Genomic DNA, 20285 nt, shown 5'->3' on the forward strand with positions numbered 1-20285 from the left:
GAAATTCAGTTGATAAGACAACTCTCAGTGCCTTTGGGCAAGGCATTTTCTCCTGATAGGTCTGTATGGCAGAAAGCGTAAAAAGTCAGTTATTCGTGGGCGAGCATTCCACTTCCAGTCCAAGAACAAGCTGAGGTACTTACACTGCACAAACGAACTGTCCATGTCTTCCAGCTTCAAAGAGCTGGAGAGATTGGCAATTTCTTGCACCTGTGAAAAGGGAAGAGTTTTTGGGTGTTTTAAAGCTAGTGCGGAAAACAAAAATAATGAGGACTGCAAGAGAATTTTAAACAATTACTGGTTTTGGAATGAAATAGCTCAAAACCAGGATAATATTAGTTGAATTGACAGGAAAGTGACAGTCCTATGAGTCTGAGGAGAACAGGTCCTGGTGGGACTCAGAGGGGGATTGGGTTATCTTCTTTCTTAGGAGTTGCCTTCTCACAGCAGATGCATGATTTTGGACTTGAGTGAACATGTGAGCATTTGTAAATTTGAAGATCTTAAAACAGTAAGCCAAAATAACTTTACAAAATGTATTGCCTTATGTGATCAAACTTCATGGCATATCTCATAGCAGGATAAATCTCCCCTACTTTATGTCTGATTCCCAATGAACAGATGAAACCTACTCTGTGAGGCAGGGGCCCAGTGACCCTTCCTTTATCTTTCCTCTTGTGTTTTCTCTTAATTAGCACTGGATAGCCAGTCCTAGATAATTCAATGTGATACTTCCCTTGACTTACCCTCTTCCTTATTTTATCCCACAGTCCTCCAACCCTGTTCAACGTCATAGCTCTTTGAGTTTAGGTGGGACAGACAGTGAAGATGAACAGGTAAATAGCTACTTTTCCTGCTAATAAACTTTACTGAGACAGCATGTGTGGTGTCTGTATGGAGCCAGTAAATAGTCTTTTTAAAAAAATCTATTCTGCGTACAGTGTATCCTAGCAAACAATTCATAAACAGTCCAGAGTGAGCAAATGATACTGAAAATGTACCGCTCAGAGTTTTGAATAAGAACCAAATAAAGAGAGGCAGAAATCTACTGGTAAGTGGTTTGTGTGAACAGCACAGTCAGCTCTGTGACACAATATGAATCTGTAAAGTTGCACAACGGAAAATTGGACAAGGCAAAGCACATCAATTCCATTCCATGTCCCAGGGCCCCAGTACCCAACAGCAGTAATAGCTTAATAACACCTGCCCATCAGTAGTAGCTTGTGAGCAATGCCCTGCACCTCTCTCATGTTGGGAAATAAGTGCAGGATCAGCCCTTTCTGACACCAGGTATTCCACAGGAAAAGGTCTGTGTTGATTTGCAATTTTCTTTGAATGATAAGGGACCATCAGAAGCAGCAGATTCTCCTGTCAGACCAAAAGAGTCTATTCCTTGACTAGCTTGGAAAAATTTACAGGTCATATTTTTGGAAAGGAGCCTAGGGGACCTTCACCTTGATTGTCCCTGCTGCCTGAAACTGGGTTGAGTTCCTGCCCATCTCACGCTTTCAAGACAGACCTGCAAGGTTTGCTTATATTGCCTTTCTCCAGTGTTAATGTAATGTCTGAAAGACCAGTCAGACCACAGTTATGCCAACAGAGTCTTCAAATGCCAGTGACAAAGGCAGCCACCACTCCAAGAGAGCCGATTTGATTCCTGGGATAGCCCTTGCAATTGTATAAACAAAGTAATCTGCCATTTAGCTGAGAAGGGGAATATTTATGGGTCCAGAACAGCTACACGCCATTTTGGCCCGAGCTTTGCAGTTCTGTCTAGAGAATCCCTGTTTGAGAAGCTCACCAGAGAGAACACAATTTAACCCTTTGTGAAACTGAGAATAGCCCACAAGTAAAGGGGAGGTAGCAGGGTACCTAGAAGGTTCCTTCCTGATGAAGAGGGCCTTAAGCAGCCAGGGCAGCATCTTGACGGTCAAACAGTTAATGCCAACCCTGCTGCTAAGGCAGCTTTCCCTTTCAGTCTGTCTTTGGCCAGCCCTTGAGAAGGGAAAAAGCAACCTTTGCGCAAGACCATCTCAACTTCCCTGTCCATGGTTGAGATCAGACACTCTCCTGCTCAGTCATTCCTAGATCTTTTGCTTTAGGGATAGAAAGGTAAAGCAATGTCTCCCCCTCGTAGCAGACACTAGTCACACAACTTTAGAGGCTCAAGTGATCTGGGTGTCTTGGATTGTCATTGTTTTGAATAACTTCTTGTATATTATCTTTACTTCAATGTACATTTTATTAACATATCTCCCATTCTACATTCTGACTAAAATGCTCCACTTTGTAAGCCTGCATACTGTTTTTTCCTTACAATGCAAAAAGCCCTTTTCTATCCAGTTCTGAAGTCTTTGAGCTCATTCAGTCTTACAACCTCATCTCCTATAAGACAGACAGGCAGGGACAGGAGAAATATTTTTCTCTCTTCTATATTGCCCAGAATACCCCACTTAAAGGCTCTTCCTTTTTCTCCCCAACTCATTAGGAATCTGGCTAGCTTCTCTACAGTACCATGTGCATTCCTTTACCCAAATATTTTTCTTAGTCAGCAGTTTGACTTAGCAGAAATCTTGCCAATATGTTTATCTAAAATAAAAAGCCTTTTCCTAAATAATCATAATTTTTTTCAGTAGCTTTTGAAACTCTTTATGTAATACCAGGATTTGAGCTAACAGAACACAAATTGTTAAACTGAATAACCTCATCCCAAAGATGAGGACAATCGTGAAAAGCACCAAGAAAGCTACACCAGTTATTCCATTTAAGTGTTGTATATTTAGTAAAGGAAAAAGAGGATTTGAGCCTAAGCAATCTGAAGTTACACACAGTGTAGTGGTTTACATTTTATTATTGTATTGATCTTGCTGCAGATGATAGTTATTCGTTTCTTTGCCCTGTGCTGCTTCACTGGGCTTTCCCAGAGCTTCATGCTGCTGTCACCTCTGTGTGAAACCCATGTAACTTCTCAGTGCCTTCCACATTTATAAAGACCCACTTTCTGACTAATCTAAAGCTTAATGTGAGGCTGTTGCTCAAAGCGAGCAGCAAGTGACTTCACAGAGACAATAACCAGCATTACCCTGCATTTGCCCGATAACCTTTATGAAAATCCAACTTCCTTGTTGGCATCTTCAACCCGGACTGATTAAAAGCAGAACAGGGTCTCAGCTTGTGGGGCTGAGGACAGTGTTTTGGCACAAACACTCTGTAGGAAATGAGCCTCCTAGCTGCAGCATTCTCGTTGTGTAGGCTCCTGCATCTGCCCAATAACCAACAAACACCAAATTTATCTTACACTTAAACACTGATGTGGAAATCTTGTGTCTGCTCCAGTGTCTTTGAGAAAAGATACTAACTGTCAATGCTCAGAGAAAAAAATGTCCTGAATCCTCAGTGGAGTATGGAATTTGCCATTCAGGTACAACAGTAGCTCAGAACTAACTTCAGGTGGTTTTATATTTAATAAACACAACTGTAATTTTCCAATTGAAAGGCAGAAGAACTTGTATGTAAGTTCTAGTGATCCTTACAGGTTTATCATTAATCTTCTGGAATTATAACAATAGTTAGCTTATTTACTAGCTGTGTTCTTCTTTCTCTCTTTCAAAATGTGTAAATTTTTCATGAGAAGAGTCTATATCTGTCATAATACATTCTGTTGTGGTTTATTTCAGATCTCGGGACTAAAAAAATTCAATGGAGAATAAGGAAATTAATTTTAGCTACCTTAAACACAAAGCAATGTACTTAGATAATTTTTGTAGGTCAGATGGGAAGATGTTTTCATTGTCTTTAAAACTTCATCAGCATACATGTTTTAAATGCTGTGTTATATCCTAAGCTTAAACAAAACTAAAATCTGAATGCCAAGCAGAGTTAAATGGCTGTGCTTCACCTAGCTTTATGGCCAAAGCCAAAATAGCAGGTATGTTACACGGAATGAAGCTTGTTTGGCATGTCTGTGAAATTTTGCAAGTGTTCCAGAAACTCTAGGCTACATTTCAAAACAGTAACAAAACCAGTCAAACTGCATGTTTAGGGGTTTCTCTACAAACACTTCTGTAAACCCTTTATTTTGATAGCATAATCTAAGGTTAATGCTGTTTAGTTCCCCAGAGCAGCATTGCTGAGAGCGTGAGATCCACATCACTGTCTGGAAGATGGTTCTGGGATACTTGTTGGAGAGAAGCATTTGATTTTCCTGGGAGAGTGCACATTGAAAGAGCAAAGTGGCTATGTTAACTTTCTTAGAAATAGAGATAATGAGGAGCAAGCATCCATGGTACTTTTGTGGCTTTTTAATAACATATTCCTGCATTGTGTCACATGATGATCCTTGAGGTCTCTTCCAACCATAACGATTCTATGATTATTGGGATGAAAAGGCAGCTATAAAAACTGCACCAGTGTCTCCTGCTGGTGCATACATATATTGCAAATGGTTTTTCAGATAAGAACTGGGAAAGGAACAAGCTGAGGCTCTTACTGTGGGAGAGGGAGAGACAGGTATTTCTCACTTTTGTGTAACATACAGCTGAACATACAGAATTGATAATCTTGTAGGCATGCATTTTAAAGTGAGGATTTGTGTCCAAAAATACAGCCATTTCAGGCTTCTGAAATGGAATAAGCTAGCAAAGGAATTGTTTCAGAGATGTGGGGAAGCCAAGCTAAATGTATAGCGACGTGTTTGTGTTTTACAGATACCTTCTGGATCTTCCTCCAGGCCCATCAGTCCTTCATCCTCTGCCACTCTGGGGACCTCCGGCTTACAAGGCAGCAACATCCTTCCTGTTGACTTCACCATCCCTGCCAGTCCCTTGGGCTGCCTGGACACCTCAGCAGCCAGGCACAGGATTGCCATAAATCCCCGGAAACAGAAAGGCTTTACCAGCAAGAATCAGCAAATGCCCCAGGTAAGTGTTTTCTGGAAAAGAATCAGTGTGCAGAAGGAAATGGATGTGAATTTTTAATTATTGTTTTAGATTTTTTTTTTCTTTCCTATTGACATTCCTTCACTTTTTTTGTTCCTCCATTGGAAGAAGGGAAACCACCTATTTTCCACCAACCAACCAACCATAAAAGACTCAGAAAACTTCAATACCATGGGAGCTGAAGAAAAGTGCAACTTTGTTTTTTCATTATTTAGCCAAAAAAGTTGTGGGTTACACTTCACTTGTTAAAACATTCCTGTTGTTTGAAAAGCTAGGTTTCAGTTTTAAAGAAGTCTAAGTCTATTTCTACCAACATTTTCAAATTAGCTTTAACTTAATTCTTTGTGTGTCAAAGGAAAGACTGAAGGATGTTGAGAAAGAATGTGGCCCTGCATGTGAGAAATTAGGATGAGATGCTTCTCATCCTGGCTTCCAGGAAACACATTGCGAAGATGAAGTTCACCAGATAAAAAAGGTTGTTGAGCTCGAGTGTAACAGAAATAAGGAGTAACTCTCCTCTACTGCGTGTTCCCCTCTCCATCAGAGAATCATGCATGAAAATCTATCCTGGAGTTAGAAGTGCCTTGCTCTGAGAAAGTGGGAGGCAGACATTCAGGATAAGTGTAATACAGAATGAGGTTTTCTTGGAAATTTGGGCCCTACAACTTCTTTGCTGGATATTCTTTATGTTGCAGCTGGTACAGCTACAGTGCTGAAGGAGAAAAGCTAATTATGGAGTGTCAATCAGAGATACCAGAAGTGATGATAATGTCTCTGGCTTGGTCTGTTCTATGCCACCAGGTAGTTTGGGTAATGTCTTAAAAGCATACTCGTTCACTCAGCATATGTCAGTCCCAGAATGTTTCAGATTCAAGAGACATCAGTGGGCTGCCTTTGACATTTTAAATATGAATGATTTCTAGGTTCTTAACTGGAATAGTATGTTACACACAGTGTTGGTAAATTACAGGATGGGGGTTTTGTGTCTGTATTTTGAGTATTCGTAAACATGTGTGTGTATAAAATACAATTTTTGTCATTATTCTTTAATTAAAAGATCTTACTGCACCTCGTTAGGTGGAACAGCTGGAAAATGAAGCATGTCTTCCTGCAGCTCCAGAAGAGAACAGAAATTCAACAGAATTACTTGAGAGTGACCAGCATAAAAGCAATTGGGAAGGTAATGAAGACTTAACATATTGCTACTTTGGGTACTTGAACTCTTCTACATAAGGCTGACAGGACCTATCTGAATTTTAAGTCCTTTCAAACTAGGCATCTTTTGGTTTTATATCGTAAAACCAATCCTGGCTGCTAAAGTGATGTGACAGAAAAAGTCATGTACTCAGCACAGTCGTGCTGAAATGGTGAACTTTGAGGGCAGCATTAAAAATACATGAAGCGAAAGTACCATGTTCAGAAGTACCTGTGCTATGCAGTTGGCTAGATCTCATTGACTGGTGATCCGAGTTGACACTGAGAAAAACCTTAACTCAGCATTATGTGTGTTACATGTGTAAGGTGACTTTAGCTGGCTTGTGTTTAGGTCTTCCTTTGCCATCTCCCTCCTAATCATTTAAATAATAGCTAATTGCCAGTGGTAACACAATTGTAATTGTAAATTGTAAAAACAAATTAAATCTCTCCAAAAGAGCACTGAAGACTTCTCTTTAGCACTGCATTACAAATGCACTGGATGATGGTAATGCTATAGCATAGTGGGAATGCTGGCAGTTTGTTGTCAGGGCAGACTCAGGACCTGATGCTGTCACACATCAGAGTTACTGTGTGTGCAGACACATCTAAGCTATCCAGATGTTCAGCAGCCCTGCTGGAGCTGCAGGAGGCAGAGCTACCTGATGCCGAGATGTTCTGCTTAAATACAGAAAATCCTCCAGATCATTCTAAACAGCCTTTCTAGGCATACACATGGAGAAATGTCTAGAGAAATTTGGCTAGTGGTCTTACAGCTAGCGGTACGCACAGAAAAGAACTAAATGGCAACTGATCTGGTACACCTTAAGCAGACAACAAATTTCATCATTCCTGGGAATAATTATGTTCAAAATAAAAACTTTGTTAGTCTTCTCACTTGGACAGCCCATTTCTAAATACACTTCTAATAGCCTTATTTATGAGACAACAGTGCCCAGACATGGAAACTCATGCTAAATGACTGCACTATCTGGAATGAATTGCTGATACAGACGGTGCTTGAATTGTAACTTAAGTGCACATTCTTCTCCTCTGTTTAATATAGGGTTATCAGCCCAGGTGGGATATTGTGCAAAGGGAGGCGGTTCTAAGGAGGCATCAGGTATAAAATGTCCCACTGATGCTGCCCTTGACTCTCGTGATTCCACACATGTGGCAGAAGACTCTTGTGCTTTGCTGCAAGAGGATGCATGCCTTCCAGACATGGACCATGACTGTAAAGCAGCTGCACCCATTCTGAGAACTGAGCCTTCCCCAGTGAACCTGGAGGAACACCACAGTACAAAAGTGTTGTACTGTTCAGATGAGTCTGCTGATGAATTGAAATTACATCAGCAAAATACCAATACTGAAGTATCTGCACTTCCAAAACTGCAACAAGTTGAAGGAGAAGCTGTTGGGTTTCCAGACATGCTAGCAGTGGACTTGTTTAGCAATAGTGTGGAAACAGAGGGCATAGATACACTGGCAGATGTTGCACAAAAGTCCTCAGTAAATTCTGTGGACCCAAACATCAAAGACCAGGAAAAGGGGGATCTACTGTTTATTGGTAAAGTAGAAGCCTGCTTGGGTACTACTGAGAATTGTTCCAACCATGCTGTCTCAGATACTGTACCAAGCACTTCACAGGTTCCAGTAGCCGATTCAGAATCTTCTTCTGACATCAAGACAGTGGCTGTTTTGAAGCCTGAAAACAGCTCAGTAATAAGAAATGACAAAGAAAGTTGTGAAGTAGTGGAATTTCAGTCATCTAAAGGCAATGCAGAAAAAAAAGTAGACACTGCTGCAACTGGCTCAGAAGCAGGTTGCATGCTACCTCCCAGTGAATTGGAAGTTTGTTTTAAAGCAGAAACTGTTTCTGTTTCGAAGGGTAACCAAGGCAGTCAACGGGCCAACACATCATACATTTCTGAAAAACTTTCCATTGGATGTCTTGCCTCTTCAAGTTTGGCTGGCTTGAAGAGTAATATCTCTTATGATGATGACAATAAGGAGCACCAGATAAGCAGTACAGCGTCTCACAGAAAAACAGTGGAAGACAGTCGAACTTCAGATGAAAATGTAAAAAGTCCACTGAAGACTGCTTCTGCTAAACCAGTCAGATTTACCATTGCACCAGCGTGGCAAAGATCTCTCTCAGGGGGTTCAAATTCAAAGGAAGATTCCTATACCAGAAGTTCCCCAACATCTCCTATAAGACCAGAGTTGTTTGAAGGAATGACAAAAGAACATATGCGTTCTGATGCAGTCATCCAGGAATCAGCAAAAACCAACTCAGATAGATTTGATCGAGATTGTAAGGACAGTGATTTGCATTTGAATTCTTCTATGGAGTGGGCTGACCATGAAGCACAAAATGTTGAAAACCCGTTTGGGGTCAGACTAAGGAGAACATCTTCTTTACTAAAATACCAGAATGAAAGCCGTGCTGAGTCTCCAAAGCTGATCCCCTCAGCTGTTCCCACTGCTGCTTCTGCTTCAGTCAAGGAGGATCAGAAATTGGTGGGCACTGGGAAGCCACCTCCAGGTCTTCCTGTCAGCACAAAATCATTTGTTAAAAAACCAGATCTCCTAGAAGACAAAAATCCTCCCAAGACAAGATCAGAGGAGGTGGCAAAGAAGCAAAATGGGCATAAACCTTCAGGTATTTACGCTGTTTTATCCAAACATTGCAGAGAACAGTAGTCATGTAAGAACCTTGGCAGAGTGGCAAACAAAAGATAATCCTCTTGACAAGGACCAAATTCAGCCTTGAGTTCGTCAGCACCATAGTTTAATTGGCTTGATGATTTGGCCAGTTAAGAGAATTCTTGGTTTATCTTAATGAGGGGTATGTTCCAGCAAGAATAACAACAGACTAATAGCTTAAGGGCCTCTGAAACATTTCTGGTACGACCTACTTGTACATAAAGTTGGAGTTTTAACACAGTTTTTAAAAACTTGCTGCTGTTTTGTAGTTAATTTTCCAGACTGCAGCAACTCAAACCTTAACTAGGAGTCACATTAGGTGTGATTATTTTTTTTTCTACAGTCACTTCATTTAAAATATTTAAAAAGTGAAAAGGCAGCCTGTATTTTACTGCCTACATGAAAAAATAATGTTTATCATACTCATTTAATCTGCAGTGTCAGGATGTTGTTTCAAAGGCAAAATCCGGTTCACAATGATCTCAGTGGGAGTTTTGCCATTGACTTAAACGGAAGCAGAGTCAGGTCAAAAATTCCAGAATAAACAGAAAAACAGTTATTGCCAAGGACAAAATCATCAGGGAAGGTAATTTTATCTCGTCAGTGTTCAAAGGGTATTACAGATGTGAAAACACAAAACACTAGCTTGAGACTGACTTGACCTAAATCCTTTCTTTACTTCAAAAATGCTTCTTTTGTAGAAAAAGTCTCCTCTTCACATTTGGAAACTGCTTCCTCTGAACCAGCTTGGGTCTCCATGGCAAAACTAAAACAAAAGGGTTTTCAGGACCACCTTCTTGCCAAAGAACATGAAGCTGAAGACAAAGCTTTGACCAAGGTCAATCAAGAGGAGGTAGAGTACCAAGTAATGTTGCATGGGTGTGAATCCTGCACCAGATTGCCTGGGTACTTTTGCAAACATTCAATATCATCTTCATGGGAGGCATGTTGTGAGCACTACTCAAAGAGAGATTTTTAGGACTGGCCTCTAAAATGTGTTGACACAGACAACTGATGCAAGTGAGCAAACACATGTGTGACTATACTGTCCCATTGATTAGTTTCAGAGCTATATGTTCCTTTGCACTACTCAAACCTAAACGTTTTCAGAGCTTGCCTGTTGCCCAGAATGTATTTATGTAGCCCAAGTGCTGCTTTGAGTTGTACTAGCTTCCTCAGTGTCAGCGACCCACAGACTGTGTTCACTGCTCTGCTCTGGAGACTGTGTACTGAAAGTTTGGCTCTTCCACTGACTCTTGCACAAGTTTCTTTTGCAGTTTGGGCAAGTTCTTCAATTTCCCACCTGTAAGAGAGAGAGGATAACTTGCCTGCATGTGAAGTAACCCTGTATTTGTAGCAGCTATCTTCCTTCTTGCTGTCTCCCTCCTTCCCACAGGATGTCCCCCAACCATCCTTGTCTGGCTTTTTCTGCATTTCTTAGTGGCATTCTTCTCTCCTCCTTTTGTAGCAAGGGATCTGTGCTAGTGAGAAAGTACTGAAGAAGAATATGCCTTCCAGCTTGAGCTCTCAGGACAAGAAAACGCAAATGAAGAGCAGTGTGTCTGCTGCAGCAGGTATTCTTTTTCTTTACATCTTTACATAGTGGCTACAGTTAAAGTCAGTAAGTGGTGTGGGTGGCAGGTAATGGGGGGAGGTAGCTACCTTTTTGAGAATCAGCACACTTTATATAAGACCTGTTCAGACTATAGTTTGCATATAAGTCAGTGTATTGGCTTGCTCACTCAGCAGAGAAAGCAAGTGAGGAACTTTTATCTCCACTGCCAGTTCATGGAATGCATATAAACAGTATGATGATTTATTACTGGCAAAGGTCAGTACTGAAAAAAAGCAGTTCAAGTTGGAGAATGTCCAGAAGAGAGCAGCAAAAAATATCAGGTCTTCTAGACCTCCAGTCAGCCAGGAAATACTGATGGGGGTGGAGTTGTTTAGTCTAGAGAAGACAACTTAATTTGCTTCAGAGGACAAGACTAGTCTTTATGCCCTGTATGAGCTTAAAATGCACCAGAGGAGGTTTAGCTTAGACATTAGGAAATACTTTCTAACAGTAAGAGTGGTGAAGTGTGAAATAGCATAGGTTGCTTACAGAGCGAGTGCAGTTTCCATTTCTGGATGTGTTTAATAGATAAACATGTATTAAGAATGATTTAGGTAGAGTCAGTTCCACCCTCAGGTGAACACAGAGGTTCAGTGGCCCCTCTCCTGCCCTGTTAGCTGTGATTCGCTGTAAGAAAGATGCAGGGGAAGAGTGTCACTCAGACATTGTGACTCGCATACGTCTTCCAAGGCTACTGCTGGGCTCCAGCTTATCCCTTCCTGCTTACTCAGTATGGTGCCAAACCTCAGAGACACGCTCCAGCTAGATATAGATAAGCCAGTTCTTCAGCTGTAAAAGCATATTGTGCTAGCTGAAAGCTATTGATTTCAAATACTGCCTAAGATGATAAGAAATGCCCCACTGTGTCAGAGCAGTGGCTTTTCTGTTCCAGGTTCCTGTTGCTGACACTGTCAGTACAAGATGCTGTCCGGAGAGAGCGCATGCACCTGACCGCTTTCCCCTTATAATCCACCAGCACCCAGAATTATTGTATTAGAAATATTAGGGGGTACCTCTGTGCCTGCTCCCTGTAGTAGTTGTTTATAGAGCTGTTATCCGTCTTTTAATCTACAGATCCTACAAAATAAGCTTTCTCCCTTACTACAGGTAGCTGACCAGCTGAGGATGTGCACCAACACAGAGGCTCTGATGTCAGTTGGCAGCCTAACTGTGTGTGTGTGATTAAAATACATAGTTTTTTTAAAAAGGATTCTGTTACAGGCCAGCATTCTCTTATGGTTTTAGGTACAAAGTGAGAGATGAAATGTAAACAGGCCAAGATTTTTTTCTCAGATTAGAAGGTCTTCCTTTGAAAGGCTGGCACAAACAGACTGGATTTCTGTGTGTTGAATCATCTAAACCTTGGAAGCCCAGCAACCTTCAGTCAAAATTCAGAACTCCACAAAGTACTCTGTTCCTCATTTACTAGAACTTAGACCGCTTGTGGTCCTTGCGGCAGAACTAGAAGTTTTTCTGCATCACCTCTTCCCAAGAACTGGCCTAGTTTCCTGACACCCAATGACTGTTTCCTCCCCTCCAGGGACAGCATTTATAGGCATATTCTAGTCTTCCACTCCTTGAGTATCACATAGAACTCTGACCAGTGCTGATGTTTAAGGAAAACACTACTCCTCTGCTGCTCAGAAAACTATGCCCTATTGTTTAGGAAATGTTCAGCACTGTCAGCACATGAGTAGGAAACTGGGAATCCCAAATGTAAACTCTCCTCTTCTCTGATTTGGTTCCCATTAGCACAGCCAGCAATTTTTCTAGTTGAAGGTACTGGTGGTGGAAAGGATGTAGCTTTAGTATCCAGAGGACTTCATAATTTGGATCATGCTTTTTGGCTTATGTTAACTGTTAGCAGTTTTCTTGATGGATGATTGGAGTTTTCTGTGCAATGCAAACATCCTGCACACAACAGCAAGAGCCAGGACAGCTCAAGGGCAATTTAGAAGAGAATTCCAAGAAACTGGATCCTTACTTTATGGAGTGTGACTGTTTTGTTACTGCTGTGCGGCAGCCCTGTCATAACCAAGGGAAGATTACTTAGCTTGCCTCTCCTCTCTCCCACTTCACCCTAAGCATGGTGAGGTTTGTCCCAAAGCCTATCTTCCCTCAAATAGGCATGAGCCACCATTTTGGGGTTTTGTTTTAGCTTGTGCTGTTGAGAGCATGCAAAGGGCTTTAGACTTGTTTTTGCTTATTACAAAGAAGGAAGTCTCCCAAAATGTGAAAATTCATTTCCAAAATCAAAATTTCAGTAACACTTAAATTCCTACATCACCTTAGATACTTCTGAAAAAATTTATTTGTATGTAGAGCTGCAGCCGGTTTTTAATGGATAGTGTACTTCCTCTAGTATCCTAAGTACAGCTTGCCTCCTGCAAGAACTACCAATGAGCCAGGATTTTTAAAAGACCAGGGACCTCCTGGGTGGAGATAGGATACTTTTTTAGCTTTGCTCAGGAGAGTGACTGATGGAGCTGATGGATATTTTCCATTGATTTCAGCGAAGACAAGATCAAGCTTCTTGTACTTAACATTGCTTAAGTCCACATGTGGCCTCTGTTCTTGTGCTGGAGTGGAGCAGCCTCATCGTGCCTGCCATGTGCCACGCACAGACTAATCAAGTATGAGAAAAAGTTTGAATTTTTTCAGTTTGACTTACGTACAGAAATGAAGTACTGCGTGGGTTGACATGGATGGAGAGTGCACGATGTTGAAAGACTTGTGAAGTCTCAAGAAATGAGAGCTGCATCTGTTCAGAGCTGCATTCTGTAAAGCCCCATTCCAGGCTGTCTGTCTGAAGACATTAATCTTGGAAATTTTCAAGCAAGATGGATGGAAAATGTCTTTTCTAAATAGTAACACAAAGCCATACAAGGAGTATTATGTGTATTCCTCCATCCTTTGTGAGGATGACAGTCTTGTGTTAGGCTGCATGAAGAGGAACACCTAGCCCCACCAGAATCCCACATTCTTGGCTTGCAAGTCCAAGAACATAAAGCACTGGTTTGGTCCCTATGTAGTGTTTAATAATATTGCCAGAGCAATATTTGTGCTGGCAGTGAAGACTGAAAAAAATATCTTTAAGACTTCTTAGTGTTGAAAAACATATGCCAGTTACTTTTAACCCCACAGCAAGCCTGGGGTGATCCTTGCCCTGCCGATATTTTGTTTCCATTTTCCTGCATACTCAGGAGTCATATTGTTAGATTTTCTTGCACTCGAAGAGCAAACTAAACCTGTGGAACTTCCTGCTGGCCATGGAAATTAGGAGTTTGAAAAGGTTACGAAACAAGTTAGCCAAGAATATGAATTCTAAAAATACTTTTGGCTATAGTCTCCACATGCGAAGAATTTTGAAGAACTTCTTCATTTATCAAGGCTTAGGCACTTGCTGTTGGGACTGAGGAGAAGATTCTTTCATGGGCAGATTATTCACTAACGCTTAGTATGAATTTTTCCATTGTAATAGCTAGTCCTCACCATTGTAGCTGGACCAGATAGTGCTAGCAATACCCAGTTTAACAATTCCTCTGACTTATTTTTGAGTCATAGACATTCTGGGCTGTCAAACAATTGCTTTACAGAGAAGGAAATATTGTTGGCAGAAATTGAGTTTTTAACTCTGTAGCCTTCTGATGAGTGATGGGTATCTTGTTGTTGGCAGGTAAAGTTGGACCTATTGCGCAGGAAGCATCTGTGATTCCTTCTGTTGAAAAGGAAGCAAGACACTCCTCTAACCTGCCAATGACAAGTGCTGAACCACCGTGGCTATCCCTGGCCAAGAAGAAAGCAAAAGCATGGAGTGAAATGCCTCAGATTGTACAATAGCAAATGACATGAGCATCCTTCTTTGTATTGCCAATAGCTGCGTTAACTCTGTTTAATCCCTTCTTTACTGATGTTATTTTTGAGAAATAAGAGCCTTAAAACTTTTGATCAGACTGTTGTATGTAAATACACAATTAAGAAATGCCATTGCAGGCTTCATTTGAAGTATTAGGAAGCTGAGCATTTCCTGCTACCAAATACTAGGAAAACTTGATCAATTTGTTATATTCTTACACATCTGACAGTGATGTTCTAAGAAGACATGCTTCACACTTTTGAAACATTTCCCTTGCAAAATATGTTTTTAAAATTTCCACAGACCATACAGTATTTTGTGCATGTGGCTCTGGTTAAGAAATTAACATATGCTATAAAATAGGTATAATGCTGGGCACTGACACGTCATGACTCATGGGTGTTGATGTCATCACACTTCTTTCTCTAATGCTCTGGGATGGGCAGCCTGACTTATCTTCTGATTGTTAATGGATCTGTTTTGGGATAGCTATAAGACCTAAGCAGCATCATGAGTTGGGGTAATTCTGGCTTTTGGGTGATTTGAAGTCACAACGCTGTGGGTCTTGTGTTTTCCTCATTGATGCCTGCTGGAAGGCCCAAAGCCACACACGTCTTCTCTCCCATGCACTGGAAAACCACCACACTCTAGCATATACTCTGCTTTTGGTTACACCTTTGGAAATCTGGGATAATTTGGGCATTCTACCAAAAAAAAAAAGGTCCTTTCTTATAATTATGGCAAGGAGTGATTTATTTTTTGTGAGATTCCTCAGCCAATTGTCTCTCTTAAAGAGTGTGTTGGGGATGGGAACTGTTTGCTACCTAGAAGGTGGCATCTTATTTTCAACAAATGCCACTCTACTCTCCATGTTCATGTGGATGTGTATTTAGTCAGTTGTATTTAATATTAGTGATAAAAGGGGCATTTGCTTTCCTCCTTGCCTCATGGGTCTCTAACCATAACTCAACATCAGTCTAAGAATGTGCAGCTGGGAAAGGATTATTCTCTCAGGACCTGGCCTTACAGTCACTGAAGTTGACAGAAGTTTTGATATTGACTTTGAAGGAAGCAGACATCTGAAAAAGAAGCTTTGTAAAATGATGTTAGTGGTTTAAGTGGCAGTGCCACTTACTGGTCCTTTCAGTTTTTGCAGCATTGCACATTTATGTAGGTTTTATTTACAGTCAGTGCAAAATTTGAAGGCTGACTTGGCTGATGGAGTTTTTATCTGGAAAGCTGGTAGGTATTTTTAAGGAAAATACTATCTATTGATAGGATTAACTGCAAAAAACCCAAAAAATTTGGTTTCAGATCAGCTCAAGCAAGACTTTAATCTTCCAGTCTTGATCTGAATTTGATATATAGCTCTTGCAATTTGAAAACAGTAAAACAGTATTAAATAGAAGCTAGACTTTTTTTTTTTTTTTTTTTTTAAATATAGATGAAAACTTACTTCCCCAAGTAGGCTTACTGAAGCTGTAGATACTGTTTATTTTGTACTTACACGGGAAGGAGTAAGAGTTTCACATTGGCTCAGTAATCCACGCCTATTTTACTACTTGTTTTTCTCTTTTAGAAAGCATATCTTCTCTTGCAAAGAACTGAAGCATTTGTATTTCTCTGAAACTTTTGAGTGTAATGTAAATGAACATATTCAGCTTTGATTCCTGAAGTTTTGTACAGCTGCCATCCCATCACAAGCGTACTGACCCTGTGTAAAATATGTGCATTTCTATATTCAGCAAACTCTCTTATCTTAGTGTGGATTGTAATCCTTCACTCAAAGTACTGCAAATGATACTGTAATCTCTCTTTATGTTTGCTTTTGATCTTAGTATTGTTTCTGTCTTTTATGTTTGGTATGTATATGGTTTTTTTAATCCTTGTCTTGAAGGAACCCCTTTTGTATTTCGTTCCCGTATTTGGTTTATGATTAAATGCTGTTGCCAGTGATGATGATATAATTCCTGGGAAAAGAAGAGTGATAGGTGGCCCTCCTTCATTAAGGAAAAAATAAAAAGAGGTCTTTGGTGAATATAGACTCTATATATGGATATACTGCATAGATCTTGGCTTGAGATGATTTTGTGTGGCCTAGGACTGATCGACATAGCTGGACAGACTGATGAACTTTTCTAAATCTAGCTATTTAAAACATCACCAGAGAGCTGATGGCTCTCCTTTTGTTCTGGAGTTGTTGCTCCTCCAGTACAGGGTTGGCTTGAACGCTAGCGCTTGTGGTCGCTGGAAGCCTTGCAACTGCTTGTTTGAGTGTGTATTGGTATTGCTAGCCAGCTGCCCTAAGACATTTTGGGGTTGCTTTAAAAAAGAAGACAACCACATGAGAATCATGTGATGTTACATTTGAAATTTACTTGCCTTCTGGATTTCTGAAATTAGTATTTTCAAGTTTCTGTCTGCAGGCAAGAGAACAAAAAGCATGTAGAGAAAAATCAAAACTGAATCTGATGTAATAACAAGAGTTTAGAAGATGGGGTTTTAAGATAAACCTTGAAAATCAGTGATTTATTGATGCATTTATAGAAGTTGGTAGCTCTATTAGCATGCCTTTGATTTCCTGTCGTCCTAGTGTAGTTTTTGTGTGTTGGATCAGTGGAAATAACTAATACAGTAAGCTCATTTGGGGTGATTATTTCTAGACACAATCACTGGCTTTGGAAAGAAGCTGTCTTGAAGTGCAGAGTTCGTTGCAGAATGTCACTGTGAGGCTTTATGGCTTAGGATCTTTAGCGGAGGGTGTGGAAAGCTGTCCCTGAAATGCCCTGTGCACGGTGGAGCGGCTGGGCTTTCGGCTGACTTTGGTGCTGGTGTGTGACAGCAGAGGGTGCTGGCGACATCCCTGAGGAGCGCAGGAGGGGTCTCGGTGTAACAGAAAGCGGATTTCAGTATGCATTTAGATGTGCACTCTTACAGTAAGGAGGCTGGAAGCTTTCATTAATACAGAGAATTATGCATTATTCCATTAATGCAGAGAGGTTTGAAAGAGAAGTGTATTTCTGTTTGTGATTTGAATAGAGGTTTTGGAACTATAAAGTATGGAAAAAGGCTTTGCATTATTGCTACAAGAAGCCTCTGAGAATTGATGATGACAATGGGGAAAGGTAGGTTACATGGTCAATTCAGTCCTACAGTGGGACCATGTGGGAAGATACATGAATGTGTCCAAAAAGAACATTGCAGTTCGGCATTTTAACTTTGCTGCTTAGAACAACTGCTGCCTGGCTAGAAGTTGATCTTCATCCCAGCCAGATGTAGTATCTGATGATTTTACAGAAGAGATGAGAGAGACAGACAGCAACTCGGCATGCACCTAGCTGTAGATTACGGAGATTTCTTTTGCTGTAACAATGAGCTGTAAAGACTTGGGCTAAAAGAGAACCTGTTGGGTTGTCATCCAGCTGGGAATCTACTTGTAAATAAGTGGGTTTGTGGACAAGAGGCAATGAGTTGGTTTAAATGAGGGAAAAAGTCTCCAAAATTTCCAAAGCTACACACTTCTGCTCTAGCGTGACTCTGACAACACTTTATTACAAGAATCTTGTGTATACCTCTCCTTAAATAGACCCAAAGAATAAATTCTAAAATTCTGGTGTAACTGAGGAGCCAATACTTATTTCAATTACCATACTTGGAAGGAAAGTCTTACAGTGAGGAAAAACTAACCATATTGAAAACACTAAACACTAGCCCTTTTCATGTTAGAAAGTTTGGATAGAGAGGGCCCCCCCAGCTAGTATTACATTATGTCTTTTTAAGTGCTGTAGTCTAAAATATTAAATGCAATTTGTTTTGAAGTATTACAGTAGAAGTTTTCAGCTTAGAAAAGCTATAATTCCTGAGTTTATGCCATCTGCTCTGTTAAGTGCTTGAGATCAATACAGGAAAGATACTGGCCTGTGAAGATACTTTGTCCTTTAGAACTGCTACTGGAAGGTGATACATCTGAAGGATACTGGTAATGAGGGATGTGACTAGCAGCCTAATAAAGAAGGCAAACATCTCTCTTTGTCTTTTCCTCCAGTGTGTGTTAGCCTGCCTACATTTTTGTTAGAGATTTATCCTGATTATAAGATTTGACAAACTTGTTTCATCAACCTTCACCAAAATGTTAGTAATGATGATGTGGAACCACTCATATTTGGGGAATCTGAGCATCTGTTTGGGATTCTGACCTTGATTTCTTGCTTGCTGTGATTACATTCTGTCTCTTCTATGTTGCCAGGAAGTATCACAGCCGAAGCGTCAATATCTGTTACAGGCTATTGTTGTTATGGTCTGGGTTAGCTCTTGGTGCAGAGGTTGACTGGAACATCTATTTTTCACTGAAAATGTTTTTTAATGTCTTCTATGGAAGTAGAAATAAACCGTAAATTATGAACTTGGAACACAAACCCATGCATCTGCCCAGAACAAAAACGTTACTCAGGTATTTCCAGCTGGATGGATGAAGGGGCATGGCTTGATGAAGGTGAATGACTAGGGAAGAATGACAGTTCAAGTTGAGAAACAAAAGGCTTAGAGTGGGAAGCTACAATTCAAATTACGCTTCCATAGTGCGATGTGTCTAAGCCCAAGGGAAGGTATTGAAAGGGGCCTTTAAGTAGCAAAGGTTTTTTATCCGTCTCTTCTCTCTGCACACGAGGAAGCAGAACTTTCTTTGTTCTTGTAAATGAGCAGAAATACATCAGAGATGCCCACTGCCATCCGTAGCCTTTTTTTTTTTTTTTTTTTTTTCTTGCATTTGATGCAGTCCAAACATTTCCACTCTATTTGGTCCAGGAGAGGTAACGCTTTGTTACCAGACCTCATTCGTTATTCTGAACCACATTGAGTAGGTGAGCACCTTGACTGCACTGCAAATCAAAGCATGTTGTGACCTGCTGGTCAAGTCCACAGCACTTTAAGTGGAACTGCTGTATGATCTGTGTGTTAAAAATGCAGCTTCTCAGAAGTGAGCTAAGACAGAGTTTAGCAGCTTCCCCTGACTTGAGGGCAGATTATTGACTGTGGAAAATGTGAGATGCTATTATTATTCTTATTATGCTAGGAGAGATTTAAAAATAAGCTATTTTAATAGCTGTTTATTTTTTAGAGGCAGTTAAAAGAAGAAAAATCTAGAGGCAGATTACCTAAACAGGATTATTAACTGTCAGTGCTTAGACTGATCTGTAAACCAATTTAGTCACTAAACAAGAAACATGTATGAAAATGGCTGAGGTGTGGAGTATTTCATTGATATAATTTTGTATGATGTAGAAATGAAAAGGCAGCAAGAAGGGATTGATTGACATAAATAACCTAAATGGCAAAGGTGGTTTGGTACCTGAAACTCTCATTCTAGCCTTTCTTCTATCTGCCTCAGAATAGTTCTGTTAAAAAACCATACCTTCTCTCTCTAAGCATTCTTACTTTTCATTTGTGGGATCAAACCCATGTTTTACTTAACCTGTTTTGTAGTCAGCCATATTTTACAGAAATCTGATCGAAAGCTGACAAATGCAAGATCACGCACCTATCAATACTGGCAACACTGCCTTGTTCAAAGTTCACCCTAATGTACTTTAAGCTAATACTTCATTACATTTTCCCTGTTATACCATTCTGGCTCCAAATTAGTTTTGATTTACAGGTAATTTTCCAACACAGAAAGGTGAGGTTGACCACTTCAGAATTAGAAGCTTTCCACGTTGCTCAGGAATATGTTTCTGTGGCATTGAGGTCACTTTTTCCAAGTTACACAATAAGTTCATTGTAACAACTGCAGCAATGGGAAAGGGTCAAAGTCCTGGGGCTGTGTTGTGTTTCTACAGAGTTTAAATTACATGCAGCAGCCTTCCCTAATGATGTCATCGGCACCATTGAGAGCTAACAAAGCAGGAGGAGATGTTGCTGGCTGGCTCCTAGGGAGTGCGTCCTTCCTGCTGTGCTAAATACCTACGTCATTGGTGAC

At 40.4% G+C, this 20285-nt stretch overlaps 1 protein-coding gene across 1 annotated transcript in view; it reads left to right on the plus strand.

The window, feature by feature from the left end:
• Positions 1 to 14295, plus strand: part of KIAA1210 (KIAA1210 ortholog) — a gene marked incomplete at its 5' end in the record, with an annotated part of 17577 nt that extends 3282 nt beyond the window's left edge. Inside the window, 7 exons of the mRNA XM_009698585.1 lie at positions 771 to 836; positions 4707 to 4919; positions 5293 to 5332; positions 7198 to 8779; positions 9576 to 9705; positions 10309 to 10414; positions 14132 to 14295. Of these exons, the coding sequence (XP_009696887.1) occupies positions 771 to 836; positions 4707 to 4919; positions 5293 to 5332; positions 7198 to 8779; positions 9576 to 9705; positions 10309 to 10414; positions 14132 to 14295 (2301 nt within the window). The remainder of the gene's footprint in view (positions 1 to 770; positions 837 to 4706; positions 4920 to 5292; positions 5333 to 7197; positions 8780 to 9575; positions 9706 to 10308; positions 10415 to 14131) is intronic.
• Positions 14296 to 20285: the final 5990 nt, after the last annotated feature.

This window comes from Cariama cristata, unplaced genomic scaffold, assembly GCF_000690535.1.
Source record: "Cariama cristata isolate BGI_N322 unplaced genomic scaffold, ASM69053v1 scaffold9124, whole genome shotgun sequence".
Taxonomy (NCBI): Eukaryota; Metazoa; Chordata; class Aves; order Cariamiformes; family Cariamidae; genus Cariama; species Cariama cristata.